This window comes from Paramisgurnus dabryanus, chromosome 3 (assembly GCF_030506205.2).
Source record: "Paramisgurnus dabryanus chromosome 3, PD_genome_1.1, whole genome shotgun sequence".
Taxonomy (NCBI): Eukaryota; Metazoa; Chordata; class Actinopteri; order Cypriniformes; family Cobitidae; genus Paramisgurnus; species Paramisgurnus dabryanus.
The window spans coordinates 51,007,641-51,028,634 of record NC_133339.1 but is presented as its reverse complement, the minus strand read 5'-3'; the positions used below and the strand labels follow the sequence as shown (position 1 = coordinate 51,028,634).

The window sequence follows — 20,994 nt, the reverse complement described above, 5'->3', positions numbered from 1 at the left end:
CCAGGTTTTGCACAAATTGTCTAAATCCCTACACACAGAACATTTATTGTACCGACTATAAGCCTTTGAGGTGCAGGACTAGAGTAAGTTTTATTACATTTTTAAACCAATAACACTAAAGTATCATTATAGTAACAAAGTACCCAAAAGAACAAAAGATGCAACTTTAAAGAAAATATAATAGTCAGTCAAAAGTTTTTTTTATTTATTACAAATATATATTTAAATGTTAAACAATATACAAATAAACATACTTTAGTAACCATATTGTGCTCTTGTTTCAAAAATTGTTCAATTCATTTCTTACAGCTATCTATTCAGATAAATGGCATATCAAAGCTTTGTCAGCTGGTGCTATCTAAGACGACACTATAAGGTTATCATCCTGTCGTGTGTTGTTCTCCAGATACGCTTGGAGCTTCCTGATCAGATCGGTCACAATTTTGGCTTTCGACGACCCCTGCACTGAAGATGGCATGCAATCACGTCCTCCTTTGAAGGTCTCTCAAACTGTGATGCCAGGTCCATTGGAATCGGGGTTTCCTTCAGCTTATCTTCAAATACCTCATCAAACACAAGCCTGATCACATCCTCCACATAACTGTAGAAATATTGCAGTCAATAAATCTTTTGTTTTGATAATTTATTTCCCTGCTTCATACATTAAGTTTTTAATTATGAATGTATTTGAAATAAAACATTACTGCTTACGGTATGTCATTTGTGTTTTGGGAACATAGCCTTGTACTTTCCCTCTCCTGCTTTTGTTACGGCTTGGTGACATTGTAATGGATGGCTGCAAGGTACAAATACCTGTAAAATATAAACAAGCAATTAATTTATTGTAAAAGTAAATACTACTTTATTTAACACAGTTACTAAAATACTTAAATACCTGCACAGCATTCCAATAAATGAGAAAATCAATTTTTTTTGCTGCAAATCTGAAATCTCAGGCTACGGACGGCAAAGGCATCCACTGATGATGATGATGGAAACATTGTGAAACGATGCTACTGCCTGGGTTCCTATTATTATGCAGATGAAAAAAACTTTGTCATCATCAGTTATACATTTAAGACTGGTAGTGGTTTCACTAGGTAAATACATAATATGTGTTAAACACCTTTGCTCCTCATATGCCAGTCTGACTCCTTGTACTGTGTGTAATGATGTTGCATGTTTGCATACAGTGTAGAAGGATGCGAATCTAGGATATAGACAAATAAAACAAACATGTATTCAGTCAAAAAGAAATATTATAACAATAGAGTACAACGACTATAAATCGTTAGACTATTCATTAAAACGTAAATGTATTACATATTACATGGCCCAACATTAGCAACACACATTACGTGTTTACTTCGTTTCAAAATCTAAGAAAGCTTCAAGTAAATACAACAGTAAAATACATATAACTTTAAACAAATCATCTGTACTTAGAGTTTCTTGAGTTTGATCTTGAGAACAAATTTTACCGGTAACAGTTTAGCTGGCATTTGTATTTGTATTTATCTTAGCAACTTTGCAAGTTTGTAAACATGTCTAAACCAACATCGATAAAAAAAAACGAAAGCCTGCATAATTCAACATACACGTGTGTAAATATGGTACGTTGTTTATGAAATACAGTATTACAACACAAAACAATTAGCTTGCAAGCTTAGCTCTACACGCACATTGTTAATCTCCGGTTACGTAACGTACAGTAAAAGGCAAATAATAAACATGAATACAGTCTGTGATCCAGAAGTGCACAGTAATCCAACTTTCAAGAGGAGACGTCGCGCAAATCCAGCTTCGGTTCATGAGAAGCAGTTATTGTGAAAACTCCGTGAACAACTTCTGACTGGATTTTTCCGGAACCGTATTAAACATGATGTCCTCTGTGGAAGTCCATAAAGTGCTATTTTGCCCTCGCATCTAAAGAGACAGCGTCTACTCGAGAGATTTAATCGCTTAAACAATGAAACAAGAGTTTGCAAACAGAGTCAAAGCAGGGACTCCCAACCTCCGCCATTTTAGCTCTCTTCTGACTCGGCGCTCCCCACCCTCGTCTTTGAGGGCGTACCCAAGCAAAGCAGAGAGGGCTGAACTATGATAATGTTGGTCTTATCTACGTCACTAATCCCAGGAAGTAAACTGTTGCCTACAATCCGAGTGTTTTTTGTAGTCCTCGAACGTTAGAGACGATAACTCGCGTCATCGTTTTCTTTGAGGTATGTACTTTTTGAATATCGTTAGCATGTACTAATGCACACTTACACACAAAAGGATGTTTAAAAACGTGTATCCCATAATAGGTGCTCTTTAAAACATAGATATACACATGCACACACAAACACGCACGGGCACGCACGCACAGGCATGCACGCTCTTTATTAGAATACATCCAGAAAAAACAGGAAATGTGTATATACATGAATATCAGCTGACGTCACTCACTTGTCTTCCGCCATTTTGAGGACCTGAAGTGGTCGCAAAAGAACTAGAAGCTATGCCTTCAATATGCTGTGAGCATCAAAATCGCTATTTTTACAACACTAAGAAGGCTCAACACAACATGATATTTTGCTCGAAGTATCGCCTGTGTCTCTACACGTGAACTCGAGCATTGAGAACATTGTTTGTGAACAAAGAGTTAACTAAAAAGAAGGTTTTGAACAACTGACTTTGGATGATTTGGCGTCCACTCGCTGCCTTCGATACATCTTGACTGGAAAGGTCTCCATTTGCGACGTAAGGAGGGAGGAGAGTAAAGATTGATAGCTCCTAAAGCATAGTTCCATAAAAATGCACGGATAATTTGTTGTTTTGTCGCAAGTGAAAAACAATATTGACCTTCTAGTTGAAAAAGGAACCTCATATGAGATTCATTCATTCATATTCGGAAATCGACTATTTACGTCTGGCAGAGATGACTAGCGGACACCATAACAGCCAAAGTCAGTTGTACAAAACCTTTCTTTTTAGTAAACTCAGTGTACACAAACAATGTTCTCAATGCTCGCGTTCATGTGTAGAGATCCAGGTGATACTTCGAGCAAAGTTTCATGTTGTGTTGCACCTTCTTATGTTGTAAAATAGTGGTAGTTCACTATAGACAGGCTATTAAAACCGCCAGATCTACCCATCTCAGTACGCTTATTAAAGAAAATCATAACAACCCTCGTTTCCTCTTTAGCACAGTTGCGAAACTGACTAGAAACAAAGAACAAACAGAAACCAATAGTAAATTCCAACACAATAGTAACGACTTCATGAACTTCTTTACTAACAAAATTATTTCTATTAGGGAAAACATAGAGACTACGCAAGCAGCCACCACTCTACCCAATAGTACATTGACCACTAGATTATCATACGAACATCTTGAGTCATTTAAACCTACTACAATAGAAGAGCTCTCTAAATTAGTAACGTCATCTAAATCATCGTCCTGTATATTAGACCCCATTCCCACAAAATTACTAAAAGCGGTATTTCATGTAGTGTCCGACACGGTACTAAATATATTTAACTCATCGCTAGAATTAGGATACGTTCCAACAGCTTTCAAACTAGCAGTTATTAGACCGCTCATTAAAAAAACCAAACCTTGACCAGGGAGATCTTAATAACTTTAGACCAATCTCAAATCTACCTTTTCTTTCTAAAATATTAGAAAAAGTAGTGGCAAGCCAGCTACGCACATTCATAGCGAATAATAATACATATGAAAAGTTCCAATCAGGATTCAGGCCCCACCATAGCACAGAAACAGCGCTACTTAGAGTTACAAATGACCTCCTATTAACATCCGATCGTGGTGAAATCTCAATCCTTATATTACTAGACCTTAGTGCAGCCTTTGACACAATAGATCACAGAATCCTACTCAATAGACTAGAAAACTATGTTGGCATCAGTGGTCAGGCGTTAGCCTGGTTTAGATCGTATCTAACCAATCGATATCACTTTGTTTATGTAAATGAGGAAGAGTCCTATCACTCCCCCGTTAAATACGGCGTACCTCAGGGATCAGTTCTAGGCCCTATCCTATTCTCGTTATATATGTTACCTCTAGGAGACATTATCAGGAAACATAACATAAGTTTTCACTGCTATGCGGATGATACCCAGCTTTACATCTCGTCACATCCTAGCGAAACCCACCAGTTTGCTAAGCTAACAGACTGCATTAGTGATATTAGGGACTGGATGGCACATAACTTTCTTATGCTAAACTCCAATAAGACTGAGATACTTATTATTGAACCAAATCGCTCCAAACATAATATGTCAGATTACAAGTTGCCCATAGATGGCTGCACGGTGGTGCCATCTTCCACGGTTAAGAATTTAGGCGTAATGTTTGACAGCAATCTATCTTTTGATAGTCATATCTCCAACGTCTGCCGCACAGCATTCTTCCATCTTAGAAATATCTAAAAAATACGCCATATGCTGTCTGCATCAGATGCAGAAAAGCTTATCCATGCTTTTATGACCTCTAGAATAGACTACTGTAACTCGTTACTCGGGGGATGCCATGCAAATCAGATAAACAAGCTACAGCTGGTTCAAAACGCCGCCGCAAGAGTGCTTACTCGATCTAAAAAGTATGACCACATTAGTCCAATTCTGGCATCTTTACACTGGCTACCAGTTAAATATCGAATACAATTTAAAATATTACTAATCACCTACAAAGCCTTAAATGGCCTAGCGCCCTCGTATATTAAAGAACTACTATCAGAATACAATCCACCACGTAAACTGCGATCACAAAATTCGGTTTACTTAATTATCCCTAGAATATCAAAAGTGTCTAAAGGTGGTAGATCCTTTTCCTACTTAGCCCCTAAGCTCTGGAATGATTTACCAAATAATGTTCGAGTATCAGACACAGTCGAACAATTTAAATCTAAACTTAAGACATTCTTCTTTAACAAAGCATTCACATAGAATGTCCAGTAAATGTACTTTTCCCGCAGTAGTTATTTTGTCTAGAACAAAGCACTCACATACCTCATATGGGTAATTTACTCTTGCCGCAATAGTTAGCCTGTCTGGAACCGAGTTGAATTAAACCACTATAATGTATGACACTTGCATTACATACGAACGGCCCCTACGCTAATAGAATTCTGTTTTTGTCTCCCTGCCTCGTCCTCGACCCTGAGGACAATGAGACAAACAGACCCAGTTCCTGTTGCTGTGAAGGTCATCGCACCACTGATCTACAGGCAGTCCTTCAACGTGACGCCCAACCGATGCGCGACCAACGGCCACCGGCTGAACCAGTTTAATCCGCTTACACGCTTCCTATCCCTACCGTGTCTATATATTATAAATATAAATATAAATTTCTCCCTAGGGTTTTTTGTCCTTCTAGGAGTTTTTCCCACCGGGTTTTCTCCTAGGGGGTTTTTTAGTCCCAGGGAGAGTCAGCCAACTTTGGCTTAACTTAGCACTTTACTGTATACGTTACATTATTAATATGCTCGCTTACACAGTTTTTTTCCTTAGCCACTATATTCTACTTCTTATACTATGTATTGATTTTCAATGTTCTCCTCTACATCTACTCATGTAAAGCTGCTTTGCAACAATTAACAATTGTGAAAAGCGCTATATAAATAAAATTGAATTGAATTGAATAGTTCGGTAGCCACGGACAGTGGCTGGAAGAACGCATCAGGGATCGAGAAGGCATCACACCCTAACCAAGATATATTTTTTTAAAGTAGCGTTTCTTTTCATGACAGTCGAGATGTTGTCTTTCGTAGCCTTTTACTGTATCCGTAAGGATCATAGACAGGAAAAAATAAGAAATCCGTAAATCGTAGCAAGCTAGCCAATGCTTGTCAGTGGTTTGGTGGTACTCGGTAGGTCCTCAAGATGGTGGCATGACGTAAAAGGTCACATGACTGATTTCCATCTATAGTATTAAAAACTGTATAAAATTGTAAACTGATGTGTCAAGTTTTTAGGGTAAACTCCCCTTCCACTTGAGCAATAGCAGGAAATTGCAGGATATCTAAAACCTAAATTAAATTAAATCCATATATATATATATATATATATATATATATATATATATATATATATATATATATATATATATATATATATATATATATATATATATATAATTTTTTTTTTTATTTATTTATTTTTTTTAAACTTAAAACAACTCTGATTCTTCAGTACCAACTGTGTCTTCTGGGTTATATGTGGTGTCATGAGATTCACATAGTGTTTGTTCTCAGTATCTTTCTTCTCCAACTCCAGACGGGGTATTTCCTAGGATTAAAAGCAGAGGTCTTAATAGGTGTTGAAGTTAGAAATCTGGGTATGTTGATGTTCTTTCAGTGGAAACACTGTGAAACGACACTGCTCCCTGCTAAAAAAACAATAGACACCACAGATATTATATTGGTTTTATTGGGAATTTTATTGGTTCTAATGAAATATGGCCCAAAACACACTACAGTGTATTGGTCTTTGTTGGTCTCTAATGGTTTGTATTGGTTCTAATGGAATATGGCCCAAAACACGCTTCAGTGTAGTGGTTTTAATGGTAAAAACTAATGGTTCCTATTGTTATTTTATTGGAAACCATTACAATTTTCTGTAATGGTTTTATTGTTTTTTTAGCAGGGCTGCCTGGGTTCCCATGATTATGCAGAGAAAAAAACTTTGTCATCATCACGTATACATTTAAGACTAACAGTGGTATCACAAGCTAAATACCTCAAATTTGTAACATACCTTTCCTCCTCATATACCAATCCTTTAGTTTACCAAAGGACAATTGTGTGCTGACCGATTTCAGTTTCGTTGACGACTCGTACTGTGTGCCATTGATGTTGCATGTGGAGGGTCAGTTTGTCATTCTACATCACATCTACTGCTGCCTAAAGTGTAGAAGAGTGTATGCTGCTGAGATGTACTTTAGGAAATAGACAAATAAAACAAACATGTAATTAGCCAAAAACACATATAACAATATAGTACAACAATTATGGGTAATGGGTAAACAAAGAAAAATGGACACTTACAGCCTGTGATCCAGAAGCGCACCCTGATCCAAACAAGGTAGGAATTTACCAATTTTTCAGGAGGAAACATTGCGCAAATTCAGCTTCATATTCCTTACAGTTCTGAGAGCATATAACCAACTTCTGACATTGTGCCGGAACCGTATTAAACATTAATTCTAATAATAATAATAGTAATAATAATGATAATGATAATGATAATAATAATAATAATAATAATAATAATTATTATTATTATTATTATTATTATATTTTTTATAACGCTTTTCTCAAACCCAAGGTCACGTTGTAAAAGGAAAGCATAACGCAGTCAGACAAATATTACATAAAAAACATTAGCAATACAACAAAACATACTGTGAATGAGGCTGTGTGTTGTGTGTAGAGGAGAGTCTAGTGCAGGGGATGACTAGTAGTGATGGGCGGATCGATCCTAAAGTATCGATATTTCCGATCCTGCCTTTGTATCAAAAGGATCGATTCTCAAGTACAAGTATCGATTCTATATGTTTGTTTGTTTTTTAACAAGTGATTTTAGATTTTTAAGTAATAGTTGGACGCTATAATAAATACACTTAAATTGTAACGTCAGTGGGAACTATATCTTCTTCCGCTGTATCACGCGTTCGCTCATTCAGACCCCGGTTCCTTCCGCTGTATCAGTATTACAGTGTTCATTCGCTCAGTCACTACCAGCAGCACACTCAGTAAGCGCAGGCAGATTTAAAAAAAAAGGGGTTTAAGTGCATTGTTGCGGTCAGTTAATAATGCGAAGCCTCGTGTGACATTTGTCAACAACAAAAAACACAACTGTGGTAATACCACAAATATGACAAAGCATCTGAAACAAAATGCCTTTCAGATCATGACTAAGTGCAGCGTCACAGTCATCAGCCTCACAGTCATCCCTGGTTTGATTTTCAGTGCATCCATTTTATCAGGGTTTTAATTTATTTTTAAAAGCAGTAGAGTTTATCAGTCAAAAAAAAGAAAAGAAAAAAGGCTCAAGAGGAAAATGTTAATGTCAGCATTCACTTGTTTTATTATCAAAACGTATACTGTAAAGGGAAGAAATCTTGTAATAGTGTTCAGTGCAAAAAGTTGTCATGTCTATTTTATTTGATATTAATAATGATGGCTATCAAAAGACCCCATAAAATAACTTTAATAAACTTTAATATATACATAAAAATATTTCATAGAAGTATCGGAATCCGTATTGGTATCGGTGATACTTGGCTTAAAATACTTGGTATCGGATCGACAAGAAAATAACTGGTATCGCCCATCACTAATGACTAGAAGGTCTGAGTGAACGGAAGGGAGTGTAAGCGGTCAAGAGGTTGCAGATGTTGGGGGAACAAGGTTGTGGAGCGCTTTGAAGGTGAAAAGTAATACTTTTAATTTAATTTTTGATGGAGAATCTTTTGGTATGTGTAAGGAGCCTGGCTGCAGAGTTTTGAATGTGTTGCAATATTTGAAGGGATTTAGGCCCCGTCCCAAATGGTCCTCCTCAGAGTCCACACTTTGATGACATCACGTAGTCCAGACTTTAGGGACCCTTGATGCGAGTCCATGTGGGTGCACAGGGGTCGTATTTTGGGACAGACTCGAGCATCACACCGGAAATAGGTAGAGAAATTGCCCGTCAGTGTGAACTAGGGCTGTCACTTTTGTGAAAAAATCATTTTCGATTTTTAATATATAAGTGTTCATTGAATCGATTGTAAAATCGATTTTCCATGTCTAAAAAAGACGTTTCCATTTTCAACGCCAAATAACAGACAAATGTAAAGAGAGCGCCTGAAACACACAAGTCAGCAATATTTCTTATTCATTGTCATTAAGTTTCGTGCAGAATAAAAAACAGCAACAGTAGTGCAACTTTCTCTAAAAAAATATGCAGAGTGGACTGCTGCCATAAATGAAAAACATTACTGCAGGCTTCAACCGGCTGCTTTTATGATTTAGGCAATTCAAAAATTATTTTAAATAATGATTCGATCCATTTCAAACAACTGTTCAAAAATGAAACTTTAAATAGACTTACTTGAAGTTGAGAACATGCTGTGTATTTTTTTATTAAACGTAACCGACAATAGGCAGGCATAATAAAATGCGCAAAAAGGCTAGAACCATTACAAATTATTGGTCAGGAAAACAAGTCGATCAACATTTTAGGGGTCAAGAGCAGAGCGCTTTTCATTCACTATATGTCCATCTGTTGAGAAGACGCACTCCGACCGCACTGATGTCCCAGGGAAACTCGGGTACTTCGTTGCCAGCTGCGTATTTCGTACTGCCAAATCTTCCATCACAAAAGCGGGTCGCTGTCAGCTCGCAAGGGTGGCTCCTTGTCATAACTCATCATCTCCTGTAAGGTCACAATTTCGACGCTCTCTCGTGTTGCACAGGTTTATTGACGTTGTCCTCAATTTTCTTTGCAAAACACTAGATGCAGCGATTGAAAGCGTGAAACTATAGGTGCGTAAAATTGCTGGGTATTTTCTGTCTAGCTTTCGCACACCTACTGCACTTTCGGAATTCTTTATTTTCTTTTTCTGCATGTTTGTGAGTTTTGTTACATCTATATTTTTAACTGTTTAATTCTTTTAAAATTAATAGTGTACATATTTGGTTAAAATCGATTGCCTATTTTCGTTTTCGAAACTTTTTTTGGTTGGTCCGATCGATTGTGCAATCGATTTTCGAACGAAAGTGACAGCCCTAGTGTGAACTCCTCCCTTCCGCCGTCTGATTGGTCGGATTGCCCTTTCGCAAGAACTTCTGGGCTGGTAAAGTGCGCAAAGCCTACTGCTGTGCGGGCTTCGCTGAAGACCGCATCAAGGGGGCAAAGGAGGCGCTGATGAGCACACTTCAAAGCGTGAAAATGACAGATGGGACACCCTACGGACTCGTAGACTAAGCGAGAACGCGCAATTTAAGGCCACGAGACCGAATGTCCACATGAAGTGTGCCATTTGGGACAGGGCCAAAGTTGGAAGACCAAGGAAAAGTGAATTGCAGTAATCTAAGCCAGACATGATGAAGGAGTGGACCAGAGTCTGTGCATCACTAATAGAGAAAACCACTGTTTCCTGGTGTCCTCTGCCTTAGGAAGGCCATAAAGTGCTATTTGTCCTCACATCTAAAGAAACAGCGTCAATGACATTTTAACCACTTAAATGCTCAACAACAGTTTGCAAACACATTCAAAACAGTTTGTACCGGTAAGACTCCAGCCAACCTCCGCCACTTCGGTTCCTTTCAGAGCTCTCCAACCCTATTTTTAAGGACATACCCAAGCAAGGAAGAGAAGGAGGAATTATGATAATGTTGGTCTAAATCACAATTTCAGGAAGTAAATAGTTGCCTACAATACGTGTGTTTGTTGTAGTCCAAGAAAAGAGAATAATGTTGGAGACAACAACTCACGTCATCGTTTACTTTGAGATTTGTAATACTGCATATCATTAACATAAACAAATAAACACTTACACACCAAAGGATGTTTAAAAATGTAAATCTTAGTTTTAATAAGTGTTCTTAATGAGTAAATTAAGGTCTGGTTAACTTTTTCAAGAGACTTTCATATTTAATGTATGTCTTCAATATAAATTACACACATTCAGACATTAAATATGAAAACAGAATCAAGTTAATCATAACTAAACATTAATTCAGCATTAAATGTATCTATAACTTAAGCACCATCATTCCATAAATCCAATAAAACCTTTCCACACACAGATTTTTGAACTTACTTGTTACTGTGTCTCTGGTTGAATCGGACCTCAGATGTGTTCAATGTTTGGAATGTGAATATTTTACTACAATAACCATTAACTATGGTTCACTGGCTTTAAGTGTAGTAAAACCATGCAGAGCCAATCCTGCTATAAATGTAGCTATAAACAAAATGTTAAAGGACAAGTTCGGTATTTTAGACTTAAAGCCCTGTTTTCAGATTGTTTATGGTGAAATAGAATGGTTTTGACTGAAATTTCGACATTTGCGGCTGTCCTGAGAATTTTTCGCGTGTTTGTGTTTCAGCTCAGACCTCTACAATGGGTTTAATGGTGCACTGGAACAATCCTTCCTAAAATGCATTAAACTTTCGTTTACAAAGATGTGAAACTCACCGAGTGGTCAGGGGTGTTCACTGATATGCTCACACAAAAATCGCTGCAAAAGATGCTTTCCAACAGCTGTTTTAGCATTCGTTGTTAACTTGTGGACCTATTTCCCCAAACGCCTCACACCCGTACATTCTTCCGCTTAGAGCTTGAATAATAAACACTCCAGCCCAGGTGGTGGCGCTAATCCGCCTTTGCCAATTGCAATAATAGAAACAAAGTTCCTGGCGTGGAGTAATACCGTCTAACGGTGGCAGTTCCAAAAACACAAAATCAACAAAAAAAAAACAAATTTAAGTGCCTGAGGCAAGAATCGAACCCGGGTCGCGATGCGCGAGAGGCGGAGCCACTGTCCACTACACCAGGGAATTACGATTGAAAAACAACAACTTAAATATATTTGTTCGGGCACCAGACAGTTTCAAATCTGTCAAATTTTATAAATTAAACCCAGGATAACTCAAATATACCACTGGTTACATACATAAAACAAAAACCACAGATCGTTTCAATTTTTTTCTTTTCACAATTTTAATTCTAAGACGACTTCAGAATATATATATATATATATATATATATATATATATATATAGTGGAGTAAGCTTCACACAATTCACACATTGAAGCTTTCCCCATTGACATCGGCAATACATGCCAAATTCAGAGAAATAACAAAACACAAAAAAAAAAACAACAACAATAAACAAGCCCAGTTCGTTGATCACGCAGGTAATCAAAAGAAAAACCTAAGGACAAAATCAAAATACAAAGGCTCAGTAACTGCGTTAAATAAATAAATAAAAAAAATAAATGCGTGTATGCGTTTGTGAGGATGTGTGCACAATGTGGTGTAAGAGAATGTTTTGGGCCAAAATGTTTAACTCACTGACCCGAAGAGAGCAGGTAGGAAGAACAGTGTGAGAACAGCGATGAACTTTCCCAACTTTAGACACTGACGGTACACTTTGTAAACTCCACAAAGACAGCATGCACGGATGCATCAGGGAAACCTGGTAAACTCGCACAAGGAACTCACAGACGTTTTCATTTCGGACATGCTTTCGGGTTCTCTCACGTGACCACATGAACTATGACCTCCTCCGCATGACACAAGCTTTGGCTTTATAGTTGCAGGGTTAATTACAAACACACACCTCCAATTACTCGAGGTAAGGAACTAATAAATATACACACAGAGCTTTTCCACTCCGCCACAACCGTACCTCACAGCACATCTAATACATGTCAATGGAGTTGGTAAAAACTACGATAAAACCTGTTGGAATGCGTCTTTTGGAGCGATTTTTGTGTGAGCATACCAGTGAACACCCCTGACCACTCGGTGAGTTTCACGTCTTTGTAAACGAAAGTTTAATGCATTTTAGGAAGGATTGTTCCAGTGCACCATTAAACCCATTGTAGAGGTCTGAGCTGAAACACAAACACGCGAAAATTCTTAGGGCAGCCGAAAATGTCGAAATTTCAGTCAAAACCATTCTATTTCACCATAAACAATCTGAAAACAGGGCTTTAAGTCTAAAATACCGAACTTGTCCTTTAACTAAAAATATGTTGTTTTATTTTATCATTCAACTTTACTTCCTTTATCTATTGAGGAATAACTAGACCTACTACCCTGCTCGTTTTTTAAGAAATATATGATTCACCTCCTGTTCAATCTACCGGCCACATTGGCGGGTAGCCAATGCGAATCAGTGATGCGCGGGTCAATGTATAAACAACCCGCTCCCGACTGACGTTTTTTATCTAACCCGCCCGCAGTTGTTTAAAATGCTTAATTGGCATCTTAATTTCAAACGACTCGACCGACCGTGGCCCGAATACCATTAAAAATATTTTTGGATGACTCGTAACGATGGTTGACCGCAGGCACCCGCTCATTTATTATCAACCTGTGCATAACTGATGCAAATTGAGTGATTCATTGAGAGGATGCGACTGCTGTTTCGCAACATTCATGCGATTGGAAAGAAGATGAGGCACTTCTCTGACTACGTTTGGATGTGCGAGTAAGTATTAAACTGTTGGTGAGATGGGATGAGAATCCAATGCTGACATAGGCTACAGTACATTCACAGTTGCACAGATGTGTAGTGCTGCTGTGACGGATCAGAACTCTTGATGTGTAAGCTTTAGAGAGAGTTGCGCTATAATGTAGTATATTAACAAATATTAGAGTAATGAAAAACAATGTATGTGGGGCGTTTGTGTGCGCAGTTGGAATTCCCCCTCTGTCTGTGTGTGCACGTGGGTTTAAGGGCCCTCAATACTGCCCTACAAAGGCAAAAGACCTTAACTCACTAGAGTGTAGAACTGAGAAAAATGACTTTAAAGTTTAGACTTTTCATTGACTTTAGTTGTCAGTTATTTTCTTGATTTTTATTTTCTCGGAAAAAAAACAACAAAATTGATTTAAGATACTTATCCACATGATAAAGGAGGTCTTGAATGTCCCAAAAATATCAATAACTAATTTTCAACCAAAAACGAAGTTACTGCCTTTTGCCTTTATAGGGCAGAATAGTGCACATACAAAGACACGCGTTCCTAAAAGCAAGCGTACATAAAATTATCTTCACAGTATTCTTTTTATAATAATAATAACAACAACAACATTTCTTTATGTCTTAAGTGTATGTAATGTAACAGTCACTGCCTGTCACAGGGTTTAATGCAGTTTTATGAGCTAAAACAGGAAGTAGCAGAGTAAGTGGTAGATCATGTTTGGAATGCCTCATGGTTCTTTGTCATGTTAATCCTGTTTGAGAAACGTACTGTATCCTGCTCAAACGTAAGTTAAATGCATTGTTTATTTATTCATGATATGCATTGCGTGTATTTATATAAGTGGGAATTGTTTAGTGTTATTTACTTGTTGTATTCTCTTGTAGAGGATTATATTATGGTGTAGCTTCTACTCAACTGCTAAGGCTATGTTTGCTGATTATGGACAAAATAGCTGCTTACTTGGATGAAGAAACTCTCTTTGGGATATAGTTGCATTCTATGACACTGGCCTTAGCACCCAAAACTAGGATAGAAGTTGGAACATTATCCTCCTCTTCATCAATCTACACCATCGTGTTCATCCTCAGATAAGACTCTCTTTACTGTTCACTGGACTGATTCTAATCTTACCCTTAAAAAGACTTAATGCCCATTTGCCTGGTACTGATGCCTGTGTAAGTCTTATGGAATTGTATTTATGTATATTTGTGTGTGTTTAACCATTTTTTGGGATGTGGATGTGATAAACATGTAAATATTTTGAATACAACTTGAAGCAAGCAACAAAAGAAACGATTCCCTCCTTTTTTCTTGTACCATGAACAGTGCAAAGTAACTGAAACTGTTATAGTATAGAAAGTCAAAAACCAGTCTGTGCTTATTTGGTCTTAAAGAGACAGTAACCTCAATTAACATACTTAAGTCTGTGTCATTAATGCAAACCGAACAAACTAAGACAAGAGAAAATCACGTTTCTAGCTCTAAAAAATTATTATATTTCATTCATACAATAAAGATGGTGTTATCATTCACTATTCAGGCAAAAAAAAAAAAAACTGGCTGGTAAATCTGTAAATCTTAGGCTGGTAAGTCTAAATCCACCTTCCACAGTGGCTGGTGGTCAAAAGTTAACTTCAGGCCCTGCTGGTGATGTTTTAACGTTAAGTAATTTAGGTAATTTTATCTAACTCACTGTTTGTAATATGAATCAAATAATATCAGTGCCGGTCCTAGATGCTGGGGGGCCCTAAGCAAAGCTTTGTGAGGGGCCCTCTGTCAGTGCATTCAGACCCTTATAGCATAGCACACATACATCTCGGAGACGTCTATTTGATGTCTGCGTTTACATCTGCAAGATGTCTTATTTAAATTGTTTTCTCATCTGCAATACGTCTGTGAGACGTCTCCTAAAAGATGTCATATAGACATATTGAAGATGTCTGCAAGACGTTTTTGATTTAGAATGTATGTAAAGCAGCTCTTTTCCTTTATAAGATGTTTTTACACACCAGATGTATTCCAGATCTCCAGATCTTTACCAGACATCTCACAGACGTACCTGTGGTATCTGGGTAAAACCCAGTCAATGTTGCTGTTAGTTAGTTGTTAACTAACCACATAGTGTATTATCTTATAGCTGTATAATATTCCCATATGCACATTACTTTGAAACCCTGACTGATAAACTTGCTGATTATAACATGAAACATGTATTTGCTGATAAGTTGTTTTGATTTAAAATGTGTTGTGAGAAGCACTAAAAAATGTACCTGATCTAAATGAATGTAATGAATCAAATTAAATTACATATAAATACATACTGTTAATACACAGGGGTTAAATTGGGATTTGTTATGTGGGGGGGGGGGGGGGGCTCTGTGGGGAGGGGTACTTCGAGGGGTAACATGTTTAATACTGATGACAGCAAAGCCACTGGTGTGTTTCAATGACATTCTGGACCTCTGATAGGATTTGATAAGTTTCAGCTTTAAAAGAGCCTTTCACCCGTAGAAACATTAATCTTTATTGAAAGTGTTATATTTGTAGTCGAAATGTAACATACATTTAGAATTTGGTGCCTATTTGACAGAGAAAAGGGGTGTTTGTAGTCTCATTCCCTCAACAAAGACATTGCACTTCCTTCTTTCAATGATGCAAAATGATGATTTTTACATCATTGAAAGAAGGATGTGCAACACTGAAATCTGTATTTCTCCAGTCTCAGCGGCAACTGAGGAAATGATGCATGACCATTCAAAAACATGACTGGAGTTCTAACTATACAAAGCTTAATGCAAATGGGTGAAGTGTCCCTTTAAAGCTGTCACAGAGGTTGACCCCAAATATTTTAAAAATAGTGTCTGATTTTAAATATTGCAAATCTATGAGTTTGACACCCTATATCCATTTGTTGCACATGTCATTAAGCACAACTGATCAAACTTTAAAGGAAGTTAAAAGAATCAATCTCCTTGAATAATTCTAGGCATAAGATGCCCAAAAAGACTCAATTAACAAGATAAGGTACAACACACAGTACTGTATCAGCAACATGTCTTAGAAATTAGCCATAGAGATTCCCTATGCTGGTCAGCAGCTACAATCATATAGTTAGGTTTGATTTGTGCAATCAAAATACATTATTTTATTATCTATACAATGAGTTATATCCAGTGTTATCCAGTTAACATACTGTAATTAAACGAGTGACATATACTTTACAAATTTCAAGTCTTCTATTAAGTTTTCTCGACGTGGGCACCATTCTTACCTCTCTCTCTCTCTCTCTCTCTCTCTCTCTCTCTCTCTCTCTCTCTCTCTCTCTCTCTCTCTCTCTCTCTCTCTCTCTCTCTCTCGTCAAATTATCCTGCACGAGAGCGCGTTCTTGAAGTTCAAAGGAAAAAGCGCGTGTTTTCGCGGCAATTGTGTCACCCAATTCGCGTCATTTGAATCGCCCCATGCTAAGACGCGTGTCTTTACATTGACTTAATCTGCTCGCGCAAATCCTTTATCTTGTTCCCTTGCTTCACGTTTTTTTCCCTTTATTCTGCTCCAGACGGATAGCTTTGTCTTTGTTTTAAATCAATGGTGGGCATATAATATGCGCATCGTTACCAAATCACTCTTCTGCGTCATGCACGCGGCCGTTTCTAAATTTGAAGGCTGCAACCTCCGGATCATGTTGCATATGCGCGCTGCATACGTCATCAAGCCTGATTTATTTAAGTTAAATAAGCATTTCATTTGCAAGTCATAAGCATAATATAACAATTAACCATTAACTAAGAATAATAGTCAACATTATAATTGTTAATATTCTAAAATACGTTTTTATGACGCATATGCAGCCTACAAATGTGACCTCTGAAGGCTGCAGCCTTCGGATTGAGAAACTGCCTGCATGTTGTCCGAGTACATATCAGTGATTTAAGAAATCATTAAGTATTTTTAAAAACCCGCACAAATTCGGAAGTTTGCAAATTATTTAAATTATAGCGTCTTGTTTTCATTAAACATAATAATAATTTTTCTTTGATATAATGGTTTTAAATAATTCTGAGATCAAGGGGGCCCTCTAGTGGTGCGGGGCCCTATGCAAATTGCGTACTTTGCGTATAGGAAAGACCGGCACTGAATAATATATTTGATAATCCTGGAATTTAGATAAATATTTGATCATTCTACTTTAACTCATGATTATATTGACTTGTTATTAAAGGCTCTCATCACAAACTTGACCATGCAACTAGTTAAGAGGTTGGTCAGACCAAATAATGAATGGCAGTCGATACGCCAATACTTAACCTTGTAGTTAAAATTAAGTGGTTCATCAGATCATGTGAACTGAACAAGGCCGACAATGCAACAAAATTACCCCTTTTGGTTAGAATCAAGTGGTTAATACTGGTTAATCCTGGTCGTAGATTTGTGGTAACAAACAATCCATCACTTGTAGTCAATAATTCAGGACAATGCAGAATAAATTCAAAATAACAATTTATTTACCAAGTCACCTTAAGGTTTCTTTCCAGTGTGAACTCTCTTGTGGGCTCTTAAGTGAGCTGACTGAGTAAATGTCTTGTCACACTGAGAGCATTTGTAAGGTTTTTCACAATTATGGATTCTCTTATGTTGGACTAAATAATCCAGGCGACTAAAACTTTTTCCACATACATCACAGTGATAAGGTTTGTGTCCAGTGTGAAGTTTCTGATGAGCTTTCAGATTTGATGAATCCGAGAACCTCTTTCCACATTGAGAGCAACTGTAAGGTTTCTCTCCAGTGTGAACGCTCTTATGGGCTCTCAGTGAAGATTTGTTTGTAAAGCACTTGTCACACTGAGAGCATTTGTAAGGTTTTTTTCCTGTGTGTAGTCTCTTGTGCCTACTTAAACTACTTGGTTGACTTAAAATCTTACCACAAACACCACATTGGCAACGATTTGCTGCAGGGTGATCTCTTTCAGGCGTTTCACTCAGCTCTTCATCTGAAAGAAACACAATAATAACTAGATATTAAAGTTTGAAGACAAACTTTATGTTAGCTTGACAAAGCCTGGTCTGAATGTTTTAAACGGTTTGACAGAAGTTTGACAGAAGTTTGGTTTAGTAGGCTATCATGTTGTTAGTATGCTTAAGTATGAAGCTTTTTAACAAAGCTAACATAATTTAGCATAAAGCTTGCATGATTTAACATGAAGCTAGTATGATTTAACATTAAGCATGATTTAAGAAAGTCAGCATGAAGCTAACATGTTTAAACGACCCAACCCCCATATCTCTATGATGTTCTGATACAGAGATATAAGGCTTTGTTTATTCGGTTGCTAGGGTACTAAATTTGGTTGCTAGGGAGAAAATTGACATCCCATAGTGAGTACACTCCAAGCAAGAAGTAAAACGGTCCAACCCCCGTGTCTCTACGATGTTCTGATGCGGAGATATAAGGCTTTGTTTATTCCGTTGCTAGGGTACTAAGTTTGGTTGGTAGGCAGAAAATGTGGCTTGAAGTGTAATCATTACGGGATGCCAAAGTAAAACCGTCCAACCCCTGCGTCTCTACAATGTTCTGATGCGGAGATATAAGGCTTTGTTTGTTCTGTTGCTAGGGTGCTCATATTTGGTTGCTAGGGGCGTGGCTAAATAACTCTGTAAGGATCCTGAGAGACTGATTGGATGCCTGAGCAATATGATCCCACCCCCATGTCTCTACGACACTGTAAAGCGAAAATATCCCATCTCAGATGTTTTATTCCCTTATATGGGCGTGTTCCTTGCCCCAATTATAAGTCAATGGGGAAATTTGGGTGCCTCTTACAACCCAGGGGAACAACTTACACCCCATTGTGACGTATCTTCTTACACAGCCTGCCAGCCTCTTCAACTGTGATAACTCACAAGTTTCTACACATTTTTCAAGCCAACATAACTAGATAGGTACATTTCCTGAAGAAAATGTGAAGTGGTGCTTGCCGTGGGAAATTTCGGGGGACAGTATCAAGCAAGAATGAATATAGTCCAAGTCACAAGTAAAATTATCCAAACCCCGTGTCTCTACGATGTTCTGATGCAGAGATATAAGGCTTTGTTTATTCGGTTGCTAGGGTACTGTATTTTGTTGCTAGGGAGAACATTGGCATCCACTATGATTACCCTCAGAGTCACGAGTAAAACGGTTCAACCCCCGTGTCTGTACAATGTTCTGATGCGGAGATATGAGGCTTTGTTTATTTGGTTGCTAGGGTGCTCATATTTCGTTGCTAGGGGTGTGGCTTGGGAGTGGCCAATGATGATTACACTCCGAGTCACAATTAAAACGGTCCAACCCCTGTGTGGGAGTTTGTTGCCATCCATGCTGAAGCTGAAATCAAATCACCAGCATGACAGAACAGTGCATCATGCACTCCTCATGATCTTGTCATAAACAAACATACACGCGCGTGGTTTCTCAAGGTAGAAATCACGGATAAATAACATACTCGGAATGTTGTGGAAAAAAACTACCAAGTGCAGGACTTTAAATGCGTTGCGTATCTTGTATATGTATGCATGCAGATAATGTTATGTATAGGTTATATAATCAGTGTATTTATAGTGTTATAAATCTACATACATTTAAAAAATGTCTTGTGAAGCATTACGTTATGATACATCCTCGCAACCCTTTTCTTTAAAAAGAACAGCTGATTTTAAAAGTTCTTCCTAAAGGTATTAAATAATTCACAAAAAAAAAACAACAACAAAAAAAACCCTTACGGTAAGCTTTGCCTTTGCAGCGTTTTTGCTTCAGATGTTCATGCATCGAGCTTTTACTGCTGTGATATGCTAACGAAACCTTACAGAGTTTTATTACCAGCTAATCTGAAGTGCTCCCATACTTTAGACTCCTTCGGCCTTTAGAAACTTTTGCAAACAAACCCGTTTGACATTGCACTCGACCCCCCGCTTAATACGGACTTGTGGAGATGGGAATAGACATAAGGTTCGCGCCTACTAGTGATGTGGAGGAAACGGTAGTTATTTTAGTGCGAAAACAAAATTTAAATGGAAAAATAATATTGATGTCAACTAATTAGCAGCGTCAATGCCGTCAGTTCTATCGACCAATCATGACAGCTCTACATGAATAAGCAGAACAGAACCCAGGCGCAGATGGCAAATGAACACAAAGACTTTTAATGAACACTAAACAAGAAAACAAAGACCCACGAGGTGGCAAAACAACAATACCTTATAAACAAAACACCAAACAGACTAGACTAGTGGCCACCAACCCTGTTTCTGGAGATCTACTTTCCTGCAGTGTTCTTCTCCAACCCCAAACAAACACACACCTGAACCTGCCAATCAAGCTTTTCACGGCTACCCAAAAATTGGATGCAGGTGTGCTGATGCAGGTGTGCTGAAGCAGGATTGGATCTAAAGTAGGCAGGAGGGTAGATCTCCAGAAACAGGGTTGGTGAACACTGGACTAGACACAGGCTGCATTTACACTTCAAATCTTAATGCACAGATCCGATCTTTTGACCATATCCGATTTTTTGTCCTGCCTGTTTACACACGCCTCATATCCGATGTCCGTGTTTACATTAGGCAGCGCAACGCGGCATTAATTCATTTACTGAGATACAAAAAAAGTCATTTAAGAAAGCAAGAGAAGGATTGCTTTTAGCATTAAATGACAATCTTTTGTCAGAAGATGAGTTTTTACTATTGTATGATGTAAATAAGTCTAAAACCTAGATTTACCATGTAAGCAATACAAATTTCAATACTTAAAA

At 37.7% G+C, this 20,994-nt stretch overlaps 1 protein-coding gene and 1 long non-coding RNA gene across 2 annotated transcripts in view; both read right to left on the bottom strand.

The window, feature by feature from the left end:
* Positions 1-178: 178 nt before the first annotated feature.
* Positions 179-1,206, bottom strand: LOC135761063 (uncharacterized). Its single transcript, XR_010537690.2, has 4 exons — positions 1,127-1,206; positions 896-1,028; positions 712-813; positions 179-601 (listed from the first exon to the last, which is right to left on the bottom strand). It is a non-coding gene; the product is annotated as an uncharacterized lncRNA (long non-coding RNA).
* Positions 1,207-17,728: 16,522 nt separating this feature from the next.
* Positions 17,729-20,994, bottom strand: part of LOC135761081 (uncharacterized) — an 84,758-nt gene continuing 81,492 nt past the window's right edge. Inside the window, exon 17 of the mRNA XM_073814133.1 lies at positions 17,729-18,201. Within this exon, the coding sequence (XP_073670234.1) occupies positions 17,729-18,201 (473 nt within the window). The remainder of the gene's footprint in view (positions 18,202-20,994) is intronic.